General features: G+C 45.7%; 1 protein-coding gene and 1 long non-coding RNA gene across 2 annotated transcripts in view; one reads left to right on the top strand and one right to left on the bottom strand.

Annotated features, from left to right (window-relative positions):
* Positions 1-19,410: 19,410 nt before the first annotated feature.
* On the bottom strand, positions 19,411-21,770 carry LOC132230755 (uncharacterized). The gene is made up of 2 exons (XR_009451929.1): positions 21,269-21,770; positions 19,411-20,424 (listed from the first exon to the last, which is right to left on the bottom strand). It is a non-coding gene; the product is annotated as an uncharacterized LOC132230755 (long non-coding RNA).
* Positions 21,771-21,843: 73 nt separating this feature from the next.
* Positions 21,844-23,045, top strand: part of KIF13A (kinesin family member 13A) — a 207,269-nt gene continuing 206,067 nt past the window's right edge. Inside the window, 2 exon segments of the mRNA XM_059688710.1 lie at positions 21,844-22,046; positions 22,289-22,379. Of these exon segments, the coding sequence (XP_059544693.1) occupies positions 21,992-22,046; positions 22,289-22,379 (146 nt within the window). The 5' untranslated portion in view covers positions 21,844-21,991.

Raw genomic sequence — 23,045 nt, 5'->3', positions numbered from 1 at the left:
TGGTTGAGTGTCAACCTATGAACTAGGAGTTCATGGTTCGATTCCCGGTCAGGACATATGCCCAGGTTATGGGCTGAATCCCCAGTGTGGGGCATGGATGAGGCAGCCAATCAATGATTCTCTCTCATCATTGATGTTTCTATCTCTCTTTCCTTCTCCTTTCTTCTCTGAAATCAATAAAAATATATTTTTAAAAATAATGAGGTCACCTGGTAAAAATTTAGGCTCTCCCTAAAAAATTAGAGATTATATAATTTTCTCCTTCATAAATTCTTTCTCAGATTAACTCCACCCATATGTTACTCATATGCATTGTCCTTTGCACAGTGAAAGAGGCAGGAATTTTTAATAATGAGAGAGTAAATGCCTATAACTGACATATTAGGATGCACATACTGTTCATCAAAGCTGTTAAGTAAACCATTTAAACATTCTTTTTTGGGACAAACACCTCATCAGCAATGAAATGGATGTGACCAATCTTGCCCAGAGACACTCACAGGGAAGACTCACCTGCAGAAGTCATCTCTGAGACATTCCATCATGCATGCCACAACCTGAAAAGATCTGGTCAGGCGGCAAGTCAACAGCTCTCTTGTGAAGCATTTCGTGCTTGAAAATGATGTTATCCTGGAATTCTGCGAGAGGATTAATAATTGAGACTTTTAAAAATATATATTTTATTGATTTTTTACAGAAAGGAAGGGAGAGGGATAGAGAGTTAGAAACATCGATCAGCTGCTTCCTGCACATCCCCTGCTGGGGATGTGCCCGCAACCAAGGTACATGCCCTTGACTGGAATTGAACCTGGGACCTTTCAGTCCGCAGGCCGACGCTCTATCCACTGAGCAAAACCAGTTAGGGCAATAATTGAGATTTTTAACCTTCAATAACACTTGGTTTCTCTAGAATATCATAATCCCTGAAGATGGAGAGAGGAAGAACGTTTGCAATTAAATCTAAGTATTGGAAACACAGAACTTTAGAAAAGGCAGAAGGGATGATATTTAACTAAAACCAAGGGTGGGTCCTTTCCACATTGGGTGGATCATGATGGTGTATTAGTACTGCTTCACCTGCAGAGGAAGGGTGATCTCAACCCCTTGGAAGCAGCTCTATGCTTTGGGTATACCCCCAGTGAAGCCCAGGTTGAAACGATCTCTTCATATTATTAGCCAGGCACTCATTTTTCTGAAGATGACGATTCCGTTCACTTCTGCTATGTGAGTGCTAAAGTCTGAAAGTCTTGACTTACTGACACACAGATTTAGTGATCTCTGACTGATTAGCTGTGTTTAAGAGGCAGGATGCTGTGCTCAGCTGAGAAAAAGAGCAATTCCCAATGCACAGAGAGTGAAGCAAGTGGCCAAGAGCAGGATCAAACATCCAAGTACAATTCTAACAGTTCTAAGAGCTTGGCCAGACTGCTGGAGAGCTGAGCTGAAGTCACCTACAGACAATCCTTAGTGGGTGTATAGAAAAAGCACCAATAAATACATTTAATAGCTATAAGAACAGGCTGCTTTTGTTAATGCAGGTCTTCTAAGTATCAGATGTCAAACTGAGATTAAATGTGCAAGAATTTTAGTTGGATAAAATACCTATGTGAGAGAAGATGAGGAGAAAGCTGGGTAAGGCTCTGAAAACCATTAGATGACCCTGCATCTGACCCCACGAAAAGGAGAGAGGGAAAGATGGTGGATAGGAGTATTTTTGACTGCCATGCCATCAAAGGAAGGCTCGGCAAGGCCATTGGGTAGTCCAGGAGCCAAAGTCATCTGGGAGAGGTGTTTCCTGCTCCAGAGCAGCCTGCCTTCGCATCTCTGCTTCCCTCAGTCACCACTGGGAGCAGTGCTTGGGGCACTGCCTCAGCACACACACCAATGGATTTCAGAGCACAGCAGCTGAGGTTCTTGGTTAGTTACACTTTCCTTGGTTGGAGTTCTGTAAAGCATCATCTCACAGCAATCTACAAATCAAAACGCCACTAATACTGAGAAAAGGGTGGTTTGTGGTAAGGTTATAGAAGTAAGTGCACTCAGGCAGCCGATGAAACAAAACAAAAACCAGAACCATGTTTTAGGAGAAAGTAAAATGATAAGCAGAGAAATTGTAGGATCAATTTCTTGTCCCAACTATGAGCATAGTCCACTAACTTGACCCCACAAAAAAACCCAAAACTGATACTAGCCAGCTATTTTCCTATAGAAAAGTCAAGATTTATTAACTGACTATACTTATAGTTTGGACTTCATCCTTAACAGGTAAAGAAGATTGGATTTTGGCAGACGTAGGCTTTCAGAATATTTTACCCAAAGAAAAATTCATCTGTTGAATATATTGCTCTGGCTAAAGTTTGAATAAATTTATGCCAGAATCTTTGATATATGCCTGCTTATTTTTTTATAATACTAGATGAATAAAATACAGACCAAAGTATCGCTCCAAGAAAGATCAGTAGAATCAAATGAAACATAGAAAAAGTCCCAAGCACAAATGGAAATTTACTACGTGATAAAGGTAGCATTTCCAATTTGGAGGAAAAAGATTATTTGAGAAATAGGGTTGGAACAACTGGTAGCCATCTGGTAAAAAATAAATTTTGAATCCTTACCTCATATGTTATACCAGAATCAATTCAGGAAGGATCAAAGATTTAAATGTTAAAAATAAAAGTACTGATGGAAGAATTTTTTAATCCTCTCTAAGTAGTAAAGAACTTTCAAAATGTGAAACAAAACCTAGATGCCAGGAAAGAACAGAAAAATAAGTTTGACAAAAAATAAATAGTTTTCCACGGGGGAAAAGACAAAAGCAGAAGACATAATGTATAAAAATACTTGTGCATTTCATATTAAAATGGTCTGATTTCCCTCAAATATAGAGACCCTATAAATTAGTAAAAAAGACCATTAACCCAATAGAAAAATGGGCAAAGGAGATGAAGAGATATCTCATAAAAATATGTGTTTCTTAAATATCTAAACATGTCCAACTTCACTCTTAATAAGAAAACGTCAGGTTCTTCTGAGAAGCAGGCATCAAGGTGGGATTAGATATATAAGAGATGATTTGGGGGAAATTCCTGTGAAGGAACCAGGGGAGTGAAGATGGAGGAAGTGAAAACCTTAGGACCATGATGCTGACCTAACACCCGAGAAAGAGCGAAGGAAGGAGGGAGGGTTGGATGGGGGAGGCTCAGGCTACAGCACAGTTCTAAGAGTTTGGCCAGACTGATGGAAAGCTGAGCTGAAGTCACCTACAGACAATCCCACATCTTGCAGGATTGTGCCTTCCTTAGAGTCCTGGCTGCAATGGGCCACTGGCTGGGAGCAGCCTGTGGGAAGCCTGGCCTCAGTGCACTCACAGTGGCGAATACAGAACACAGTCGTGCGTTTTCAAGGCCATCACACGTGCTTTGTTGGCTAAAGTAGAGGAAACAGACATCCTCCTACATTGCTGATGGGAGTGGAGTTTGTTTTAACCTCTATGGAAGGCAGTTGATAGGCACCTCCCAAAATTTTAAATGTATAAGCCATTTGAACCAGCAATCCCATTTCTACATATGTTTCCTACAGACACATGACATTATTTGTAACAGCAAAAGACTGGTAACAATCTACTGTCCATTCAGTAAGGAACTAGTTGAATCATAAAATATTATGAAGCTAAATATTATGAACAAAGAAGGAGTAAGCTCTTCATATACAATTAGAAACAATCTTTAAGACACATTATTAAGTGACAAAGGCAAGGTGGCGAACAGTATAAATGATATGCTAAAATGTAGATTCAAACTTTAGAGGGGTGGGAGATAGATGTACAAATTTGTTTATATATGCAGAGAATGTCCCTGGAAGAGAACATAAGAAATATTGTTGTCCTGAGGAGAGGAACAACAGACAGAAATGGGAGGGACACTTTTCATTGATTATCATTTTTTCCTTTTGAGTTTTGAATCATGTGAAGTCAAAGAATACAATACAAATCTAAAAGGAATTCTTTCTGACTTGATGCATGCTATTGCTACCCTAAATAAGAGAAAAGTGGGTACTGTGTGCCTAGGGAGTATTAACTCAGTGACAATTACCTTGGGACACCTTCCCAGCTACTGACACCCTCCCTTCACAAAGTATAAATATTTCAAATTTATAAGTCTGTATTAAAAGCTTAAATAAAACGTTTTATCCATCAACCTTGACAAAGATGCCTTCATAATAGACTGCAATGTTCAAATTTAGGATTCTTGGTTTCTATGGGATTTCACCCAGGGGGAAAATGGGGGAGGGCTGGCCATGGCCTTCCCTTTTCTTCTGCCACCTCTCACTCTGTCCTGAATTGTGAGTGGCCTCCCCCACACACACTTGGCCAGCCTGCATGTTCCAACTCCATTTACACCTCTGAAGACAGCCATCCTTTGGTCACCCCTCAGGGTGGCATGAGTGGCCCAAAAAAAGATGGAACCAGGAAGGAGATCCATGCAGATCATGGAAGTAGCGTTGAGGCCCTTTCGGAATTTCAGGGTAGGAGATGCCTGGAGGGTGGTCAAGAACACAGATGGTAGATTTTTTTAAAATATATTTTATTCATTTTTTACAGAGAGGAAAGGAGAGGGACAGAGAGTTAGAAACATCGATGAGAGAGAAACATCGATCAGCTGCCTCCTGCACACTCCCCACTGGGGATATGCCCGCAACCAAGGTACATGCCCTTGACCAGAATCGAACCTGGGACCCTTGAGTCCACAGGCCAATGCTCTATCCTCCGAGCCAAACCGGTTAGGGCCAGGTGGTAGATTTTTAATGTATCAGGTTGGCTGGGCTGAATCCTATTCCCCAGAATCCCCTTTCCCATGATTTTCGGGGGAAGTTTGTTTTTTGGTGGCAGGGAGGAAGCAGCAGCCATTTGGTAAGCCACAGGCGAGGTGGCTAATCTGCTGGCTCCCCTGTGGCCCACGAGGCAGCAGCACCTGCTCCCCCTCCCCCTGGCTCCTCCTTCAGCATCTCTGACTCTGGAGCCAGGTGTGTATGTGTGTGTTTAGCTCTGTGTCAAGGAACACCTACACCCCTAAAGTCAGAGATAACAAGAACTGACACAGGTTTTTGTCCATCCCCATGGGACCCCCGCCCACACTGTGGTTCCACCTTGCTCTCCATCTCCCCACTTCACATCCCTCTTCCCTTCCCCATTGTCTGCCCTGTGCATTTCAAGCTTCAACATCAGACATCATGACAGTGACTCAATCGCTCTTACAACTGTATGAGGTCAAATCCCTGGGACAAATCCCCCCCCCCCCCCGCCCCCCGTATATGTGTATATGCACAAACTGTGTGTGTGGTGGTTCTGCTTCTCAGATTGAATCCTAATTCAAAGCTGTGAGCTCTTGGTGGGCACATCCCCTTGGCCTTGTGACGTTTTGCCCTATGGGAAGGCCATGGCGGGAGGAGGGCTGAAGCGCAGCACCCAGGGCAGGGGGCGCTCAGGAGCCCGGGAACAGAGGAGCACTAAAGCCAGGGTGAGAGGACAGAAGGTGCCTGGAGAAAGGTCACCATGTTAGATGGGGTGGTAGAGAAGGCCTTTCCAGGCGGCCTTTGAGCTGTGACATGAATGAGTCAAAGAATCCTCTAGACCAGCGGTTCTCAACCTGTGGGTCGCGACCCCTTTGGGGGTCGAATGACCCTGTCACAGGGGTCACCTAAGACCATCGGAAAACATATATATAATTACATATTGTTTTTGTGATTAATCACTATGCTTTAATTATGTTCAATTTGTAACAATGAAAATACATCCTGCATATCAGATATTTACATTATGATTCATAACAGCAGCAAAATTACAGTTATGAAGCAGCAACAAAAATAATTTTATGGCTGGGGGTCACCACAACATGAGGAACTGTATTAAAGGGTCGCGGCATTAGGAAGGTTGAGAACCACTGTTCTAGACAAAGGCTGAGTCAAGAAAGCATGGTGAGTCCTGAAACAGCAAGAAAGTCGGTGTGGCTGGGCTGAGGGTGCCCAGGAAGTGTGCCCAGAGGTGAGACCAGAGAGCAGGCAGCGTCCAGGCAGTGATGGCCCCATGGGCTCAGGTGAGGAGTTTAGATTTATTCCAGGTGTGAGAGAACGCTAGAGAGGGGTTTGAACACAGGAATGACACTATCTAAGGAAAATGTTAAAAACACTACTCTGGTGCTCTATGGATATGGGCAGAGGAGAAAGTGTGGGCAGATCTCCCCGTGTGCCCCACACCCACTCTCCCTGCTTCCCCTCCTGCTCTCTCTCAGCTGGCCCTCTCCTTCTGATGTCAGCTGGTCAACACCTGAGAGCGGGAGGTCCTGGAAAGAAGGAGTATTTGTTGCTGTCTCCTCCCCTGCGGTGTCACCTTGGGCTGTTTGCATCCCTCACTAAAAGTCACTGCTCCTCCATTGGCCTGCGGACTGCAGGGTCCCAGGTTCGATTCTGAATCAGGGCACTTACCCGGATTGTGGGCTCAATCCCAGGTGCGGGACGTGCGGGAGGCAGCCAATCAATGATTCTCTCAATCATAACTGATGTTTCTATCTCTCTCTCCCTCTCCATTCCACTCTGAAATCAATAAAAAAATATATATTTTTTAAAAAATCACTGCTCCTCTCATAGTGGCCTTCTCGTCACAACTGTCTCCATCCGAAGACAGTAAGCCCTCCTTCCCCTCATGCTTCCCTGTGGCAAGATCTCCGCTGGTTTTAACCACTTTACTGAACCATAAAAGGTCCCCAAACGCTCCTCGAGTTATCCTAGTCATGCAGGGGTGGGGAGCCTTTTTCCTGCCAAGGGCCATTTGGACATTTATGATTCACTTAGTATAAATTTATGTTGTATGAAAAAAGCTCCTAGATTTATTGAATTTTGAGCCCTACCTGGGTTGCCCTGGCAGGGCCACGTCAGATTATTTTGCAGGCCCCCTGCCCTAATGTAAAAGCACCCTCTGTTTCATCTTGGGGATGTCCTACTATGCAGAATTAGAGTACAACCCACTCTATTCTGTTCAGAATCCTCTCCATCTTTCAATGACGAAGGCTTTAGGTCTAGTTTCTTCTCTCCCTAGAATAATTCTGCGCGAGGAGGTGCTTCAGCTCCACCTTCAAATCCGAGTGCTCCAGGACAGCCCTGACAGGCTTTCAGAAACCAGTCTAGATGTGCCTGCACCCAGCAGTGGCTGGAAAAAGGCTGTGACTTAAGGTGAAAGCCCACTGCTGGTAAGCTTATGTGAGGTCCTGCTGACAATGTGAAGCCGGTCCTGAGGAAGCATCGTCCACCAGCGGCATCCTCAGAGACAACTAAACCATGTGGGAACCCAAGTGATGACACACAGTTCTGTGAGATCCCCTTGTTACCCAGGTAGGCACAAGTAAACCACCTCGCTCCTGAAGGGTGGGGTTTATGCAATTTGAATTTACTCTTCTATGTAATGTAAAGAACCTGTACATTTTTAACTCATATTTTAACAAAATCAACCAACACTAAACATATTAACGTTACAGTCATCTATATGGATAACAATTTTTATTATAAATTATCAAAGATATACTAAAAGAAAGTGACTTTTTTTTCAATTATAGTTTACTTTCAATATTATTTTGTACTAGTCTCATGTGTACAGCATAGTGGTTAGACAATCATATATTTCATAAAGTGTTCCCCTGATATTTCTAGTACCCACCTGGCACCATACATTTAGACTTTTAAAAAAAATTTTAAACTTCATTTTGGGATAATGTAAATGAAACATTTTACATTATTTTAACCTTCTAATTTCTTTATCATGGTTAGGCTCCTGTGTTAAATACCATTATTGTGTCTTCATGAATTGAGAAAGTTCATTGAAAAACTAAATTTGCTTTGTACTAGGTTTGTAAATGAACTATTTCACATTCATTATTACTTCCATTTACAAAATGCCTCTATTTCTTTTGTGAGAAATGACCTGTTTGTAGTATCTGAGTCTTCCTTTTAAAATTTGTATTTATTTTTATTGTTAGCATACTTCGTTAGAAAATATTTTAAACATTATAAATCGCCCCGGGCAGTTGATTCCGTTGGTTGGAATATCATCCCTTACACAAAAAAAGTTTGTGGGTTCGTGTATGGGAGGCAACAGATCAATGTTTCTCTCTTTCTTTCTCTCTCTGGCCCTTCCTCTCACTCTAAAAGATAAATAAAAACATATCTTTGGGTGAGGCTTTTTAAAAAACACAGCATAAATCAATCAAGAGAATATTATAATAAACTCCAAAACAATAATTACCTATATTAATAATTGACATTTAGCCCTTGTAGCATCATCTGTTATATATATTTGATAAACTCTTTAAAATAAATTCCAGACATCATATTTGCCTTTAACTACTTCAGTATGAATCTTTTTTAAAAAATGACATTTAATTACATAACCAAAATACTATTACTTCACAAAAGTAACAATAATTTCTTAAGTATCATCTAACACTCAGTCTATATTTAAATTCTTCTGATTGGCCCCCAAATATCTCCTTATAGTCAGTTTGTTTAAATCAGGATCCAACGCTACATTTGGTTCAGTTTTGTATTAAAAGCTCTTACAGGAAAATTTATTGTCACTCCTCTCTCCAAATATAGGAAGATATTTGACCTTTTACAATAATGATTTCATAGACTAGGAGGCAACATGTATGTATGTAGCTCAAGCCTTTTTAAGGTCAATGGGAGCTTGAGCTTAGTTCAGCGATTCTGGAGAAAGCATTCACAGAACCGGCGACGTTCTCAACAGCCTCACAAGTGTTGCCTTACAATCTATTTTTGGAAACACATCTGTCTGCTGCCACTACAGTGCATTACTCCCTCCACAAAAATGTGGGATTTTCTTGTTCAAAAGGGAACAGTCATTTTTAGAGCCATATTTCTTCCACTTGTCTGGCAAAGTCTTTAGCAAATGCTTCCTGGAGTTACAGAGCTATAGCTGCAGGCTCCCTGAAGGAGCACCTTCCTTCCGCAAGCACCTCCTGGGGAGACCTGAGCTCCTGGCTCCCAGGAAGGCACTCTCCCTGAAGAAAGATTTTGCCGGGAGCCGGTCCATGCTTGCTGTTTCAAGGGACCTGGTGTATATGGCATACTGTTCTTAATATGTTTGCTCACCTTCTTGGCGCTGTGTTTTAACCAAGGTCTACTCTCTGAGAAAGGTTGTTTCCCCAGGTAGGGATTTTCCCCTGAAGTTAGGGAGGGAATAAAACCCCTCAACTAAGTGCCAGGCGGGTAATTAATCACTTTAACTACGAACAATCATGCTTAAGCTACATAATCTTTACTCCCTGGAATGGAGATAAGAAACGCCCTAACCTTTGTAATAGAGATTGATAGGATTGAATCAACTGGTATAAATACAGATGTAACAAGACAGCAAGAGACAGAACTCAGAATCTAGAGACAGAAGACAGAGCTTAGAACACAGAACTTACACACAGAACTTCAGACAGAACTGAGAACACAGGGCTTGGAAGACAGGACCAAGAGAGACAGAGCCTAGGCACAGAACCTACACAGAACGTTCTCTAGAGACAGCAGAACTTCGCTGGAGATCGAGACCAGAACTTGGCTTGAGATCCTGGCTAGGCTGCTGATCAACTGAACGCTGTCTCCGTGTCATTCCTTCTTCGCCGACTCCGTCCACACCTTTGGGGACCCCTGGACCTGCTGGGGTTGGACCCCGGCAAGATTTTGCAGGTCATTGTTTTCCTTCCATCTTGCTGAATTCTGGGAGATGAGGACCATCCGATCCTGGGGTGGAGATCTGTAGTAGTGTTTAAGGCAGCCGTGGGCAAACTACGGCCCGCGGACCGGATCCGGCCCGTTTGAAATGAATAAAACTAAAAAAAAAAAAAAAAAAAAAAAAAAAAAAAAAGACTGTACCCTTTTATGTAATGATGTTTACTTTGAATTTATATTAGTTCACACAAATACTCCATCCATGCTTTTGTTCCGGCCCTCCGGTCCAGTTTAAGAGCCCATTGTGGCCCTCGAGTCAAAAAGTTTGCCCACCCCTGGTTTAAGGAGACCCTAGGTGAGGAAACAATTCCAACGTGCTGTCCTGAATCTTCCAGTGAAGCAAAGGACCTTTTCACTTCCACAAGAGGGAAAGATTACTTAATCTATAACAGCTGCTCTAACTGACTCCCAACACGATTAGTTTGTGGCTTCCCCATGGAATTTTTACTACGGTAGATGTCTGTCTTGATATTAACTTGACTAAAAGAAAACTCTCTTTTGCTTTTTAACAAATATATCAGGGCTTATTCAGACAAGAGCTTTGTCCTGATCGAACATTCCAATGAGGCCGGGGTGAGGGGTGTGGCCAGGGACAGGGTAGGCCTTCGTCTTTGGTGCAGTGAGGCTGACTCAGGAACAACCACCTGGCCTCCTTCCGGGCCCTGCAAGAGGACTGAACCCTAATGCCTCAGGCACCCATTGTGTGTCCTGAATTAGCCTCTCCTGCGCATCTAGAACGGACCAGTTATGTACCAATCTTGGGAGAAGTGAGAAAAGAATCACTGAATCATTTTCTGAAGCATCCCATTAGAAGGGGCGGGCAGAGCGCCAGGCAGAGGCCCAGAAGCAATGTGAGCTGAGGGCAGGTGAGACGCTCAGGCTCTCCAGGCCTGCAGCCTCACTCGACAGGAGTTTTTAATGAAAACCCAGTGACCGGCCAGGGGTGAACACCCTGAGCGCTGTTAGGGAGGGCGTGGAGCTGGTCTGGACACTGCCCTTCATGCCAGTAACCACATCCCAGCATGCTGGGGACTCTCATGAGATAAGCAAGTCTAGTTTATTTTCACTCTTACCTCACTTTTGAACAAACCAGTATTTTTCAGCTGATTCACCCATTTTGCCTCCGGACTTCACTATAAAACCCATGGCTCTGGCTTTGTTACTGACCAGCTGTGTGGCCTCAGTCACACTACCTAATATCTCAGGTGCCAATTGCTCTATGTAAGGCCAAGTGATTGGATTAATTGATCTCTAACATTCCTTCCAGCTTGAAAACCCCAGGATTAAGTGATGAATGAAGACCTGCCATTGCTGAGATTGCTCACAAGAATGTCACATGCTCTGAAAGGAAAACATTTAGAAACATCACAATAATCCAAGCATTTTCCAGGCTGACTATTTTGAAAAAAACAGAGACCTAACTATTCAATTCATTCTTTTAACGAAAATCCCACTGAGAAGACGCTGGATGTTAGGACCTGTGCCATGAGCTGGCGAGATTCAGATGAGCAAGGCAAGTTTCCTACCCTCTTCAACCATAGTAATAATCACAATCAATACCAGTACATTTTACTGAGTTCCTTCAATGTGCCCATCACTTTGCAGAGTAAGTCTTTAGGGAGCTCACTGTTCAGGAAGGGGACAATCAAACCAGCGGGCTATGATGCACTGTGATTGTGACAGCTAACATTTACTGAATTTTTACTATGTGAGGGCATAATTCCAGTCATTTTACATGAATCACTTCATTTAATTTTGATAATAATCTTATGAAGTAGTTTTATTACTAGTGACATTTTGTAGGTGAGAAACTGAGGCATAGAGAAGGTATGTCATGTGCCCAAGGTCACACAGCTAATAGGTATGTAAGGTTAAGAATTGTGGCCCAGGAGGAGTAGGGTAGGAGGGAGAAAAGGATGGACAAGGGCTAGTGATTCTATAAATCCTCCTACACTCTCTGATATGGGAATCGTAGAAGGGAGTCATAGCATATGCACGCCACGAGCCAAGACATGGATAAGAGTCCCTGCAGAAGGAAGGGGGTTAGGGCAGTGGGGTACCCAAAGTGGCCTGGGTAAAGATGAGCACTGCGCCAAAGACAGGCTTTCCAGCCCCAGGCGTTTCATGGAGCCCGTCATCCTCTCCTGTCTCACTGAGTTAATGCTCTGGGACAGTTTGTTTATGACCATAGGTGACAAGGCAGTTTAAGAGGATCTCCATCCACCATTCCCATGTTTTCCAGACCATTTCTTTATGTGTCATGGACTATGCTTCCTCCACACGCCCACAGAGCCCTCCCCCAACCCCCTTTTTTTCAGCAAACAACATAGAAGGCATAGAACAGCCCCTGCACACCTGTCCCAGAAGCCCCTCCTTCCTACTTAGGCCGCTTCCTATAGATGGTTAGATACGGTTCCCATTTAGAAGGGAAATGGCAGGCAGGATCATAGAGACAGGAATCAGACCCAATGATTTTGTGCTTAAAGGTGATGTGGAGACACAATCTATTTTTCTACCAAATGAAAGAAAGTACCCTTTCTGGTGGAATGCAGCAGCAGAATAAGCAATGGTGGGAATGGGGAAGTTAAACACCAAACCCACCGCACGCAGGACCCCCAAACTCCAAGTTCCATCTACAACCTCCTTCCCTCCTTGGTACCCTAGACTCCCTAACTCCTCACTTCATGACTCCAGTCCCCCTCTTCCTCCTCCACTCTGCTGGCCACCCGCTCTCCCTGCACGCTCATCCCTTCTGCCTTTTCTTCAGTCTGTTAACAGTTTTAGCTCCCCACAACCACCTTCAAAACACACACACACACACACACACACACACACAAACACACACTAACTTTAACTGGACCTGATGTTATTTAGAAGGCAAGATATTGCTCACTGTTCTGTGTGGTTAGCTGTTATTGGGAAGTGGAACAAGAAGGCCATACGCAAAGGTGTTGAAGGTGGCCATTTTTCATCATGTACCAAGTTCATCTAGAGAGAGAGAAGAAGAAGAAATTAAACATGCAGAGAGAAACGAAAGACCACAGGGCTAAAAGGAAACAAGGCAGTAATTTGTATTCTCTTTCCAGACTCTGCCCTTCATGAGATTTATGGTACTGGCCTCCCCAAAGAGATGTGTTCTTCTTGCGTACTTCACTTCATTTTAGCCACTTTGAGTCTGTCCTTGTTTCTTGCAACTCAGTCATTCCATATTAAGATATTTTCTTTCCCTGGTTGGCAAGCTACCCCTAAGTCATTAGGATTCTGATCAAAAATCCTCTCTAGCGTGAAGCCTCCATTGTGGCTCTCCCCCAAATTGGCTCACACGCCATGAGAATGTGGCCCAGTTCATCTAGCTGCTCCCTCCTTGCCTAGGAAACCCTTGAGGGAAGAGACGTCTCTCTCTAAATCCCCAGCAGTTTCCGCAGTACCTCATGTGCCAGCTGCTCAATAAACATTTGATAAATGAATGGATCCATTGATAGATGGACAGGGGGCCGCTTTCCACTTTCTATCAGTGATCTTTGTAGAATTAAAACTAAAGTGCTCTGGTTTCCCTTACACTTACCCACACAACTCCCAACCTGCAGTCTTCACAGACAGGTACGTTCCTCAGGAAAGGCCTGCTCTCTTTTGGGTTTCTTCTCACCATTTTTTGGGTTGGCTAATTCCAAATCATTCCATGAGCTTTTATTCAAGAACTAAGGCTATACAACAACCAAGCTATTCCTAAATGCCAGTCCAGGCATGGGCTATTCCAGAATCAGCTCAGTCCAGACCTCCTGAATCTGTCTGAGAGAAGACAGAGAAATCCCTGCTCCGCAGGCTGCAAAGAATGGTCAGCCAGGTTTGGGGCCACCTGGCTAGGTCCCAGTGCTTATGAAGGTAGGTTGCAGGTCTGTGCATTGAGAGAGATGTTGGACCCTATTCTGATCAGCGACTGGTCCTGCTCAAAAGAGGGCAGGGCAAGAGGGCTCTACCGACCTGCAGTGTGGACAAGGACTTCTATCCAGGGTTGTCTCCCCACCCTTCTCTTCCTCATCATTGTCCTTGCTCATCCTCCACTTCAAGTGCTCCTCAAATCTAGCGTGGACAATCTTTTCCCCGATCATTTTCAGTGTCTGATTTTCTCCTGGGGCCAACGCTCCCAGTGCACATCGCTGAAGCTTCCTGAAGCACAGCATTTCATTGTTTCCCTGCCTCCATGCTCCTGTTCCCACTGGTCCCCCCATGTAGACTTCTCTTCCACATGTATTCATATCAAAATTCTATACCTTTTCAATAACAACAATAATAGAAATAACAATAACAACTACCATTTGTTGACTGTTTCCATGCCAGGCATTCTACATACATTATCTAATGCAATCCTCATAACAACCCTGTGAAGTAGATATTATTGTACCCGCTCTGCATAGAAGGGACCTGAGGCTTAAATGCCCAAGATAAACACAGCAACTAAATAACAGAGGCAGAAAACAAACCATGGTCAGGCTGACACCAAAGTCTGCTTTTCCTATTATGCCACTTGGAGCCTAATATCGTCTGCAAACACCCCCTGCATCCTAGAATCTAGGACCTAGATCACTGCCATGAAAAGAATTATTTTCTCTTCTACCTCCCACAGTATTTTGTGACTCTTTTGTGGAAGGTACCTATTGCATTAAACTGTAAAGCATAATATGAACAGAATTATTATTTATATTGCTTATCTTTTGGGCAGAAAAATATGTCAGGGCAAATCCATGACCCCCCCTAAGAAAACCACTCACATGCAGGTTCCAATTTGTATGTATATTCAAATCCCAAGGTCACCTCAGCCCAGGTATGTGACCTTGAATAAGTAACCAAAATTTTCTCTTCATTTTTTACTGATTAGTTTAATGAAGGATAATAATAATGTATGCCTCATGGGGTTATTGTGGGGGTTAGACACTAGAACTGTGCTTGGTAAATAGTCAATGTTTAATAAATGTTTGCTACTGTTAACTGTTGAGACATATAAATATTATTGTGGTAAAAGGAATGGTTTGGAGCCCCTCTATAAAGGAAAAATCTCACTGTGTTTCTGTCTACTCATGACTCCAAAAGTGGGTAGGGGTTTTCCCCTCACCAAGTAGTTCTCCAATTTGGGGGGGACACCAAGTGGGGGCCTTACAATTTAACTCAATTCTGACGCTCTCCACCTGGATGGCCTACAATTGGAGTCAGCGTCAGATTCCACAGGTGGAGGGTTCAGTCCCCCACCCCACTTCAGACGCCAATCACAAGTCCAGGTTGTCACCGTGTGTTCCCATGCCCCCTCCTCTGTCTGATAATTTGCCAGAGCAGCTCACAGAACTCAGGAGAACAGCTTACTTTCTGGATTACTAGTTGACTTACAAAAGAATATGCAGAGGGCCAGGTATGTGGCAGGGTGTGGTGCTTCCGTGCCCTCTCCGGGCACACCCCTTTCCGAGCACCTCTGCATGGTCCCTAACCTGGGAGCTCCCTCAGTCCAATTCTTTAAGAAAAAAAAAATTTTAATGGAGGTTTTACTGTGTAGATATGACTGATGGAATTATTAGCTATTAGTAATTGAATCAACCTTCAGCCCCTCTCCCCTCCCTTGAGGTAACGGTGGAGGGTGGTGGGGCTGAAAGTCCCAATCCTCTAATCACATGGTTGGTTTCCTTGGCAACCAGCTCTCATTCTCTGGTTATCTAGGAGCTTTCTAACAATCACCTCATTTCACCATTAATGCTCTTGAGCTATTTCAGGAATGAAGGTAAAAAAAACAAATATTGTAACAAAAGATGCTCGTAAGCTCTAATCACTTAGGTAATTATAAGAGTTGTAGGAGCTGTGAGCCAGGAACTATAGGTAGACACCAAAAAAAAAAAAAAAAAAAACCCACCCACACACAAATATATATATCTTACATATATATATGTGTGTGTATATATATGACAACAGTGCATACTCCTTGGGAGAGAATTACTCTTTCCTGCCCCATTGAGGCAAGGTTTGACCATGTGACTTGCTTTGTCCAATGAAAATTGAGAAGCAGTATGTGCTATTTCTGAGCCAAAGCTTGAAGAGCCATTGTGTGGTCTGTCACCTTCTCCTTTCTGTCCACCACAAATCTGTTTCATCAGCCTGGGAGACTCGGAATGAAAATGATAGGAGCAGGACTGTGATGGACAACCAGGCTGTGATAGACAAGTCATGTATCTGAGGCATAAAGCCTTGTTTTTATTAGCCCCTGAAATTCAGCGGTTTTGGTCACCACACTGTAACTTAGCCTAGGCTGACAGATACAGTTGTTAAAGTAGATTTATAGAAAGCTTCTAATTTAAGTATTTGCCTGCTCTGTCATTACTCATTGATCCTCGGCAGACTCAAGCCATTAAACAGTTTTTACACCAGCCTGTCAGGCCCCTTCCCACTGAAATGGCTTTGGAAATTCATCTCAGAAATTGGATGATTCCAGAGGCCCTGGGATGTTTGTTATCAGGTGTCTGCCAGTTTTGCAGAACCCATGGCGTTCTAAAGTAGAGAAACAAAACCCAGTTTCTAAAGTAGAGCCCTATTAACAAGCTCTTGCTAATGAAGAGCATATTTGTAAAGTGCATAGACTGGGGTGTGCAGTGACTAGTGTGCACAGCAGCTGTAGCTGATTAAGCTGGTCTTTGGCGATTGTAGAGATGGTTGGAAATGTCTGGGCCTGGCTGTATTGTCAGGGAGCCCCATCCCCTCAGCCTTTCCATAGCTCAGCCCTAGTATGGGGTTCTTCTCAGGAGAGGCCAGCTCTCAGGTGAGCCTTTGCTGCCACACAGCAGGCCCATGACCTCAACAAGCTGCCTTGCTGTACCCTGAGCTTCTCTCTCCTCTGACTTGGAGAGGGTCACTGTCTGTCTAGCTCCCAGAGCTAACGAAAGATGCTCGTAAGCTCTAATCACTTAGGTAATTATAAGAGTTGTAGGAGCTGTGAGCCAGGAACTATGGGTAGACACCAAAAAAACCCAATGGGTAGACACCAAATTTTATATATATATATATATCTTTTTATATGTGTGACAACATTGCATGCTCCTTGGGGGAGAATTACTCTTTCCTGCCCCATTGAGGCAAGGTTTGACCATGTGACTTTCCTTGCTGTCACTCAAGAAAAGCACTTGCATCCTTTTATTAGCCTTTTTTCCTGCTTATTTTATTAAATGAGGAAAAAAACAAGTATGGGTGAATTTAGAAAGTTCCAGATTCCATCCAGTTAAAATCCAGTGTACAGTCCATGACTCCTTCTTGGATAAACTTGGATTTCCCCTTGCTAGATGTCTGAGGTCAGAGCTCCCACAACCTCTCCTATAGACTATAATTGATGCCCCAACCACTGAGCAACACCAGCTGGGCCCCTGCAGCCCTTTGAATCCAGGATCAGGAATGTAGCTCAGCCTTGATAGTGCCTAGAAGCAGAACCTGGAAGGTTTTCAGAAACCCAAACAGTTTCCTCTTCCCTAAGTGTCATGCACAACTGCTTCATGATTCCTCTGCTTCAGAGCAGTGTTCTGGCCCTCCCTGTGCTTATGAAAAATACAGCCACCCCACAGCCCTCAGGTTGACTTCCTGGAGATGCCAGCCCCCATTCACAATGCTGTGATGAGAATTTCACAGGTATTAACTATTTTTATTCTCAGGACAACCCTATAAAGTAGGTACCTTTACTATAACCAATCACCATTACCCTATTTTGCAAATAAGGACATTGAGGCCAAGAAGAGTTAAGACAGATTTTCTAGCTCATAAAGGGAAGGTTCAGGATTCAAACCAGATAGTCTGACTCTTGGGTCACAACCCTCTGAATCCTAAGCCCAGATTTCCAGAGTGGAGAACCTGGTAGACTCAACATGTGTGGCAGGAATAGCCCTGGTGTCTTATGAATTATACCAGGCAGCTGGGGTTATTAGTACAAACATGGAAGCTGAAGATGAGAAGCCATAGGCTGAGGTGTGTGTGTATGTGGGGGGGAGATGCAGATTTCAGAAAAAGTGGACATTACATAATAGGCATTACTCATAAAGGCATACTACATCCTGTGCAGTAAGAGTTCACATTCCACATTCACTTGTGAACTGAGTGAAGGTTTGGCAAGTTCAACTACTTATTTCAGGCTATGAATAAGTGAGACAAGATTCAACACTACCTATTGACTTCGTAAGCCTTACTGTACATAATACACTTTTGGAGGAGGATGACTAGGACAGCTGAGAGAATGCATTATGTGACAGATTGTATGTTCCAAAAAGGACTAACACAAGTATTTCCCACCCCACATAATCTTCCTAGAATATTAACTTTGACATTTCCCCCAATAAGATAAGGGGAACATACTCATCCCCTTGGATTTGGGAGGGGTTGGATGGCTATGGCAACAGTGACACTCCAGGCCTTCTAAGGTAAGGCCATAAAAGATGATACGGCTTGCTCTGTACCCTTGAAATGGTCACTCTTGGAACCTAGCCACCATGCTGTGAGGAAGCCCCAGTCAGAAAGACCACATGGCTGTAAACTCATGATAGAACCAGAGCTGGAACTGCCCAGGTGAGTCTTTCTCAAATTGTTTTAAGCCGCTATGTTTTGGGAGGATGTGTTACACAACAGTAAGCAGACAAGCATATTAAGAGGAACAGCTCTCTTCAGGAGGACGTGAGAGCCATCTTCAGGTATCTGAGGGCTATCATGTCTAAGTGGAGTTCGACTTGACGTGCGAAGCTCTAGAAGACAGCACTAATACCTGCAGTTGGGGATATGCCAGGGAGGCAAATGTGATTCTTTACGGAGGTCTTCTCTAACTGTAGAACTTTAAAACAGTCATGCAACAATGAACACTCTGCCACCAGACATATTCAAGTGGAGGATGACCACCTTGGGGGATGTTGCAGAGGGCCCAGAAGACCCCAAAGGCACTTTCCAGCTCTAGAAGATATAATTCCAAATGAGTTAAGGCAAAACCTGTTTTGTAACATTTAGTAAACCCTTCTTAGAACAGGTAAGGACTAATCTGGGCTTTTCAAGTAGGAGAGGGTTGGGAAATGTGAAAATCATAAGGAGGGACCACTCAGCAAAGAGCCAACGGAAACTGTTTATTTAGCCAGCGACACCAAACTAATCATGCCCCTCCCCCTTTAAGACCCACTCTTTCCTCACCCATTCATGGTGTATTATGGGCCAGCATCCTTCCAGACCCTTTCTCAGTCGCCTGCAACCCTTTTGGCTCACTCAGTGCTCAGTCTCATTGGTTGCTAAGCCATTCCTCTCTTATCTCCACAGTTAAGTCCTGCATCTGTTCCTTGTGTTCTATTTGCAGTCAATGGCTTTGTTCATACCATCATCAGCTCTCATCTGGATGACTGCAACATCTCTTGGCATAGCCTCCTGTGAAATCATTCCTCAGAATGCTCTGAATGTGCCAGACCTTCTCTCTGATACCAAAGCCTTCGTTCAGTTTTCACAGCCTTTAGAACAGGGTTGAAATTTCTTAGCCACACAAGGCTTTCATGATGTGGCAGAGAATGAGGGCAGGAGGTGAAAAAGGATGGGTCAGGGACAGGCAGAGACACTAATTCCTGCTTTAGTTTCTTTTTAAAAAAAAATATATTTTATTGATTTTTTACAGAGAGGAAGGGAGAGGGATAGTTAGAAACATCGATGAGAGAGAAACATCGATCAGCTGACTCCTGCACACTCCCCACTGGGGATGTGCCTGCAACCAAGGTACATGCCCTTGACTGGAATTGAACCTGGGACCCTTCAGTCTGCAGGCCGACGCTCTATCCACTGAGCCAAACCGGTCAGGGCAGTTTCTTTTTAAAAAAATATATTTTTATTGATTTCAGAGAGGAAGGGAGAGGGAGAGAGAAATAGAAACATAGGTGATGAGAGAGAATCAGATCAACTGCCTTCTGCAGGCCCCCTACTGGGGACGGAGCCCACAACCCAGGCATGTGCCCTTGACCAGAATCAAACTAGGGACCCTTTAGTCCGCAGGCTGACGCTCTGTCCACTGAGCCAAACCAGCTAGGGCCCTGCCTTTGTTTCTTAAGGCTGCTATAACAAATTACCAAAATGTTTGGCTTAATACATCAGACATTTATTTTTTCACAATTCTGGAGACGACAAATCCAAAATCAAGGTGCTAGAAGGGCTCTGCTCCCCCTGAAGACTCTAGGGAAGAATTTTTCCTTGCCTCTTTCTGGCTTGTCAGAGCTCCTGGAAAATCTTGGCAGCTGCATCACTCTAATCTCTGTCTCCACCTTCACATGGTCGTCCCTGGGTGTGTAGGTTCAAATCTCTCTCTCTCCTTTCTCTTATCTTAAAAATACCAGTCATTGGATTTAAGGCCCATTGGGGTTTAAGACTTGAAGGTATCTCTTGGAGACACAATTCCACCCTCGATATTTTACACTGGTGGAAACTACAGCTCGATGGCATAACACGGGGATGGAGTCTTGCTTGTGAAAAAGTTTGGGATGAAATGCAGTATTTCAGGAGCCGAGGAGCTAATATTAATAGGATATGTCAGATGGCCAGGAACGCTTCCTGAACAATGGAGTAGCATGCATGATCACACGGTAAAGTTTTACTCAGGAAAAATCAATCTGGAAGCTAGATATAGAAAAGAGTATAGGAGATAAAGTCAGAAAATTCAGGTAAGATGTCACAGTAGCCCAAAGGCGAGCACACAGGCACAGAATTAGACTGTTAGCCCCAGGAAGCTGCTAATTCTGCCTCTTTTGTTCAGCGATATATCCCAAGAACCTAGAACAGTGTTCGTCACATCACAGGCGCTGGGTACACATTTGTTGACTAGCTGAATGGGTGGAGGAAGTAGATGCCACAGACCCATTCAGAGGTGGACCGAATTAGCTGGTCCTGGCACATGACAGGGGTGGAGAAGTAGCATCAGTTGAGCATCACTTAAAGTCAAGCCCATAATGGGCACCTGTTCCAGACAGAACCCAGCCTCTCTCATACCACCTGCGGCCTGGCATTATATCCGACTCTGGGCTATTCGCTACCGTAGTGTGCACCTGGAGCACAGGAGACATAACTTCGTTCATGTTTGAGCGTGTCCTCCACAGCACGTTGCACACAGTAGGCCCCCAATACAACTTTCGGTGAACTTATGCATAATTAAATTTCTACAAATACACAAAACCGAAAGGCTTTCCCAGATCGAAACTCTGGATTTTACACTTCTGTACGCTTTAAAGCGCCTGCCGGCGCATGGCGACTAAAAGCCCTTGTTTAACCAAACAGAATAAATCAGATTCACCCAGTTCCGCCCTGGCAGCGACGTCTGCACTTGGCAGGACAACAGAATCCACTGCCATTAAATTCTTACGTAAGAGTTAATGACCCTCCCAGCCCACTTGACATGCCTCCCACCACAGCGAAGTGGAAGGGAAGGGAAAGGAAGCGAAAGCACTATTCGCACGCACACACATACTCTCTCGGTGGCAGATGCACAGATTAATTTCTAGCTTCGGTTCCCCACAACGATCTTAAAACACCGCTGCAGGCGCGGCGCGGCGCGGGCGTGCGGAGGGGCCGGCGCGCGGCGTTTGGTTCAGGCGCATTGAGCTCCCGGGGAAGGCCTGCCCACCCGGCACGCCCAGGCTCCGGGGCTGCGGTGACAGCGGCCCCAGAAGGGGACTCAGGTCCCCGCGGGATCCGCGCGGGCGCCGGTGCAAGCTCGGTCCGGGCGCCCCGCCCGGGGGCAGCAGGCGTCCCGCCCCGGACTCCCGCGGCCCCAGCCCCGTGGTCGCCGGGCCCGCCGGCTCCGGAGGACGCCGCGCGCGGCCGAGTCGGGCCTCCCCGAGCCTGGGGCCCGGCGGGCGGGCGGGGCGGCGAAGATGGCGGTGCGGCCGGGTCCCCGGCGGCCGCGAGGGGCCGCGGTGCTGCGCGCTCGGCTGGGCCCGCGCGGCTAGAGAGGCGCCTGGGCCGGCGCGGCCTCCTCCCCGCCCGCGCGCCCCGCCCCGCCCCGCGCCCGCCCCTCCCCGGGCCGCGGCCGTGCCCCGCGTCGCGCTCCCCCGGGATGGCCCGCGCGCCTCGGCGCTGCCTCGCGGAGCTCACGGCGGAGCGGCGGCGGCCGCGCTCGGGGGGCGCGCGGCGGTGGCGGCGGCGGCGCGGCGCGTGAAGGGCCGCCTCGGGCCGCGCGGGCGCCGCCAACATGTCGGATACCAAGGTAAAAGTTGCCGTCCGGGTCCGGCCCATGAACCGACGAGGTGAGGAGCTTTCCGCGCGTTTCTCTCGGGGGTCTGGCCGGGAGGGCGGGGGCAACTTTGGCAATTGCGGGGCGGCGGGGCTGGGCGGCGAGCGCGCAGCCGAGGCCGGGGAGCCGGGCGGAGGCGGCGCCCGCACCGGCCGTGCAGACCCGGGCGCCGGTGTCCGGCTCGGCCGCCTCCCGGGAGAGCCCGCGCCGGCGGGATGCTCGACTTTGCAACGTTCGTGTTCCCTGTGCTTTCAGAACTGGAGCTGAACACCAAGTGCGTGGTGGAGATGGAAGGGAATCAGACGGTCCTGCACCCTCCTCCTTCCAACACCAAACAGGGAGAAAGGTAACGCGGGCGCACGGAGGGCGGGAGGAGGACCTGACCTCGCAGTCTCCAAGTTTGAGCCAGGAAAATGGGAGTCTCTTTCCTATTGTTAGGGGGATTGGCTTCAAGTTTGTCGCACGCTCCCGCCTGAAGCTGTTGCAAGTCCAAGTTCCTTTCCTCCCTCCCCGCGCCCCGTCCACCCCCCTTCTAGAGCGGCATCGGCCGGCACCCTGGCTGGAGCTCGCACCAGTCAGCTGTGTCCCCGGCAGGCCCAAGCCTAGAGGCACCCGGACATAGAGGGGCCGGATGGGTGGGATCCTAAAGATGATTAGTCTAACAGCCACATTTTACAGTTAAGAAAACGGAGGCCAGAGTGGGCAGGTGACCACCCCAAGACCTTGTTTTTCGGGGGACCCAGTGTCCCACTTTCTTTCCGCCGCTGCACTGCCTTGTTCATTTGACAGTATTTTGTGTGTAACATGAGAGAGGACCCCACAATAAAGCAAAAACAGTCTTGTAAGATCTAGGCTGAGGCCTGGACCATTTAAAATCTTTTTGGTGGTGATGTTGGGTTGAGATAATGCCTGAATGTAATATGCGAAGTTTGATTTTCAAGGAAACAAAAGTATTGTGCTAGCTGTGTAGACACTGGGGGGCATTTTAAAAGGGGGCTGCGTTTACCAGAGG

This window comes from Myotis daubentonii, chromosome 3, assembly GCF_963259705.1.
Source record: "Myotis daubentonii chromosome 3, mMyoDau2.1, whole genome shotgun sequence".
NCBI classification, from domain to species: Eukaryota; Metazoa; Chordata; class Mammalia; order Chiroptera; family Vespertilionidae; genus Myotis; species Myotis daubentonii.
Note: the sequence above shows the minus strand (reverse complement) of the source record. Positions and strands in the feature narration are given on the sequence as shown.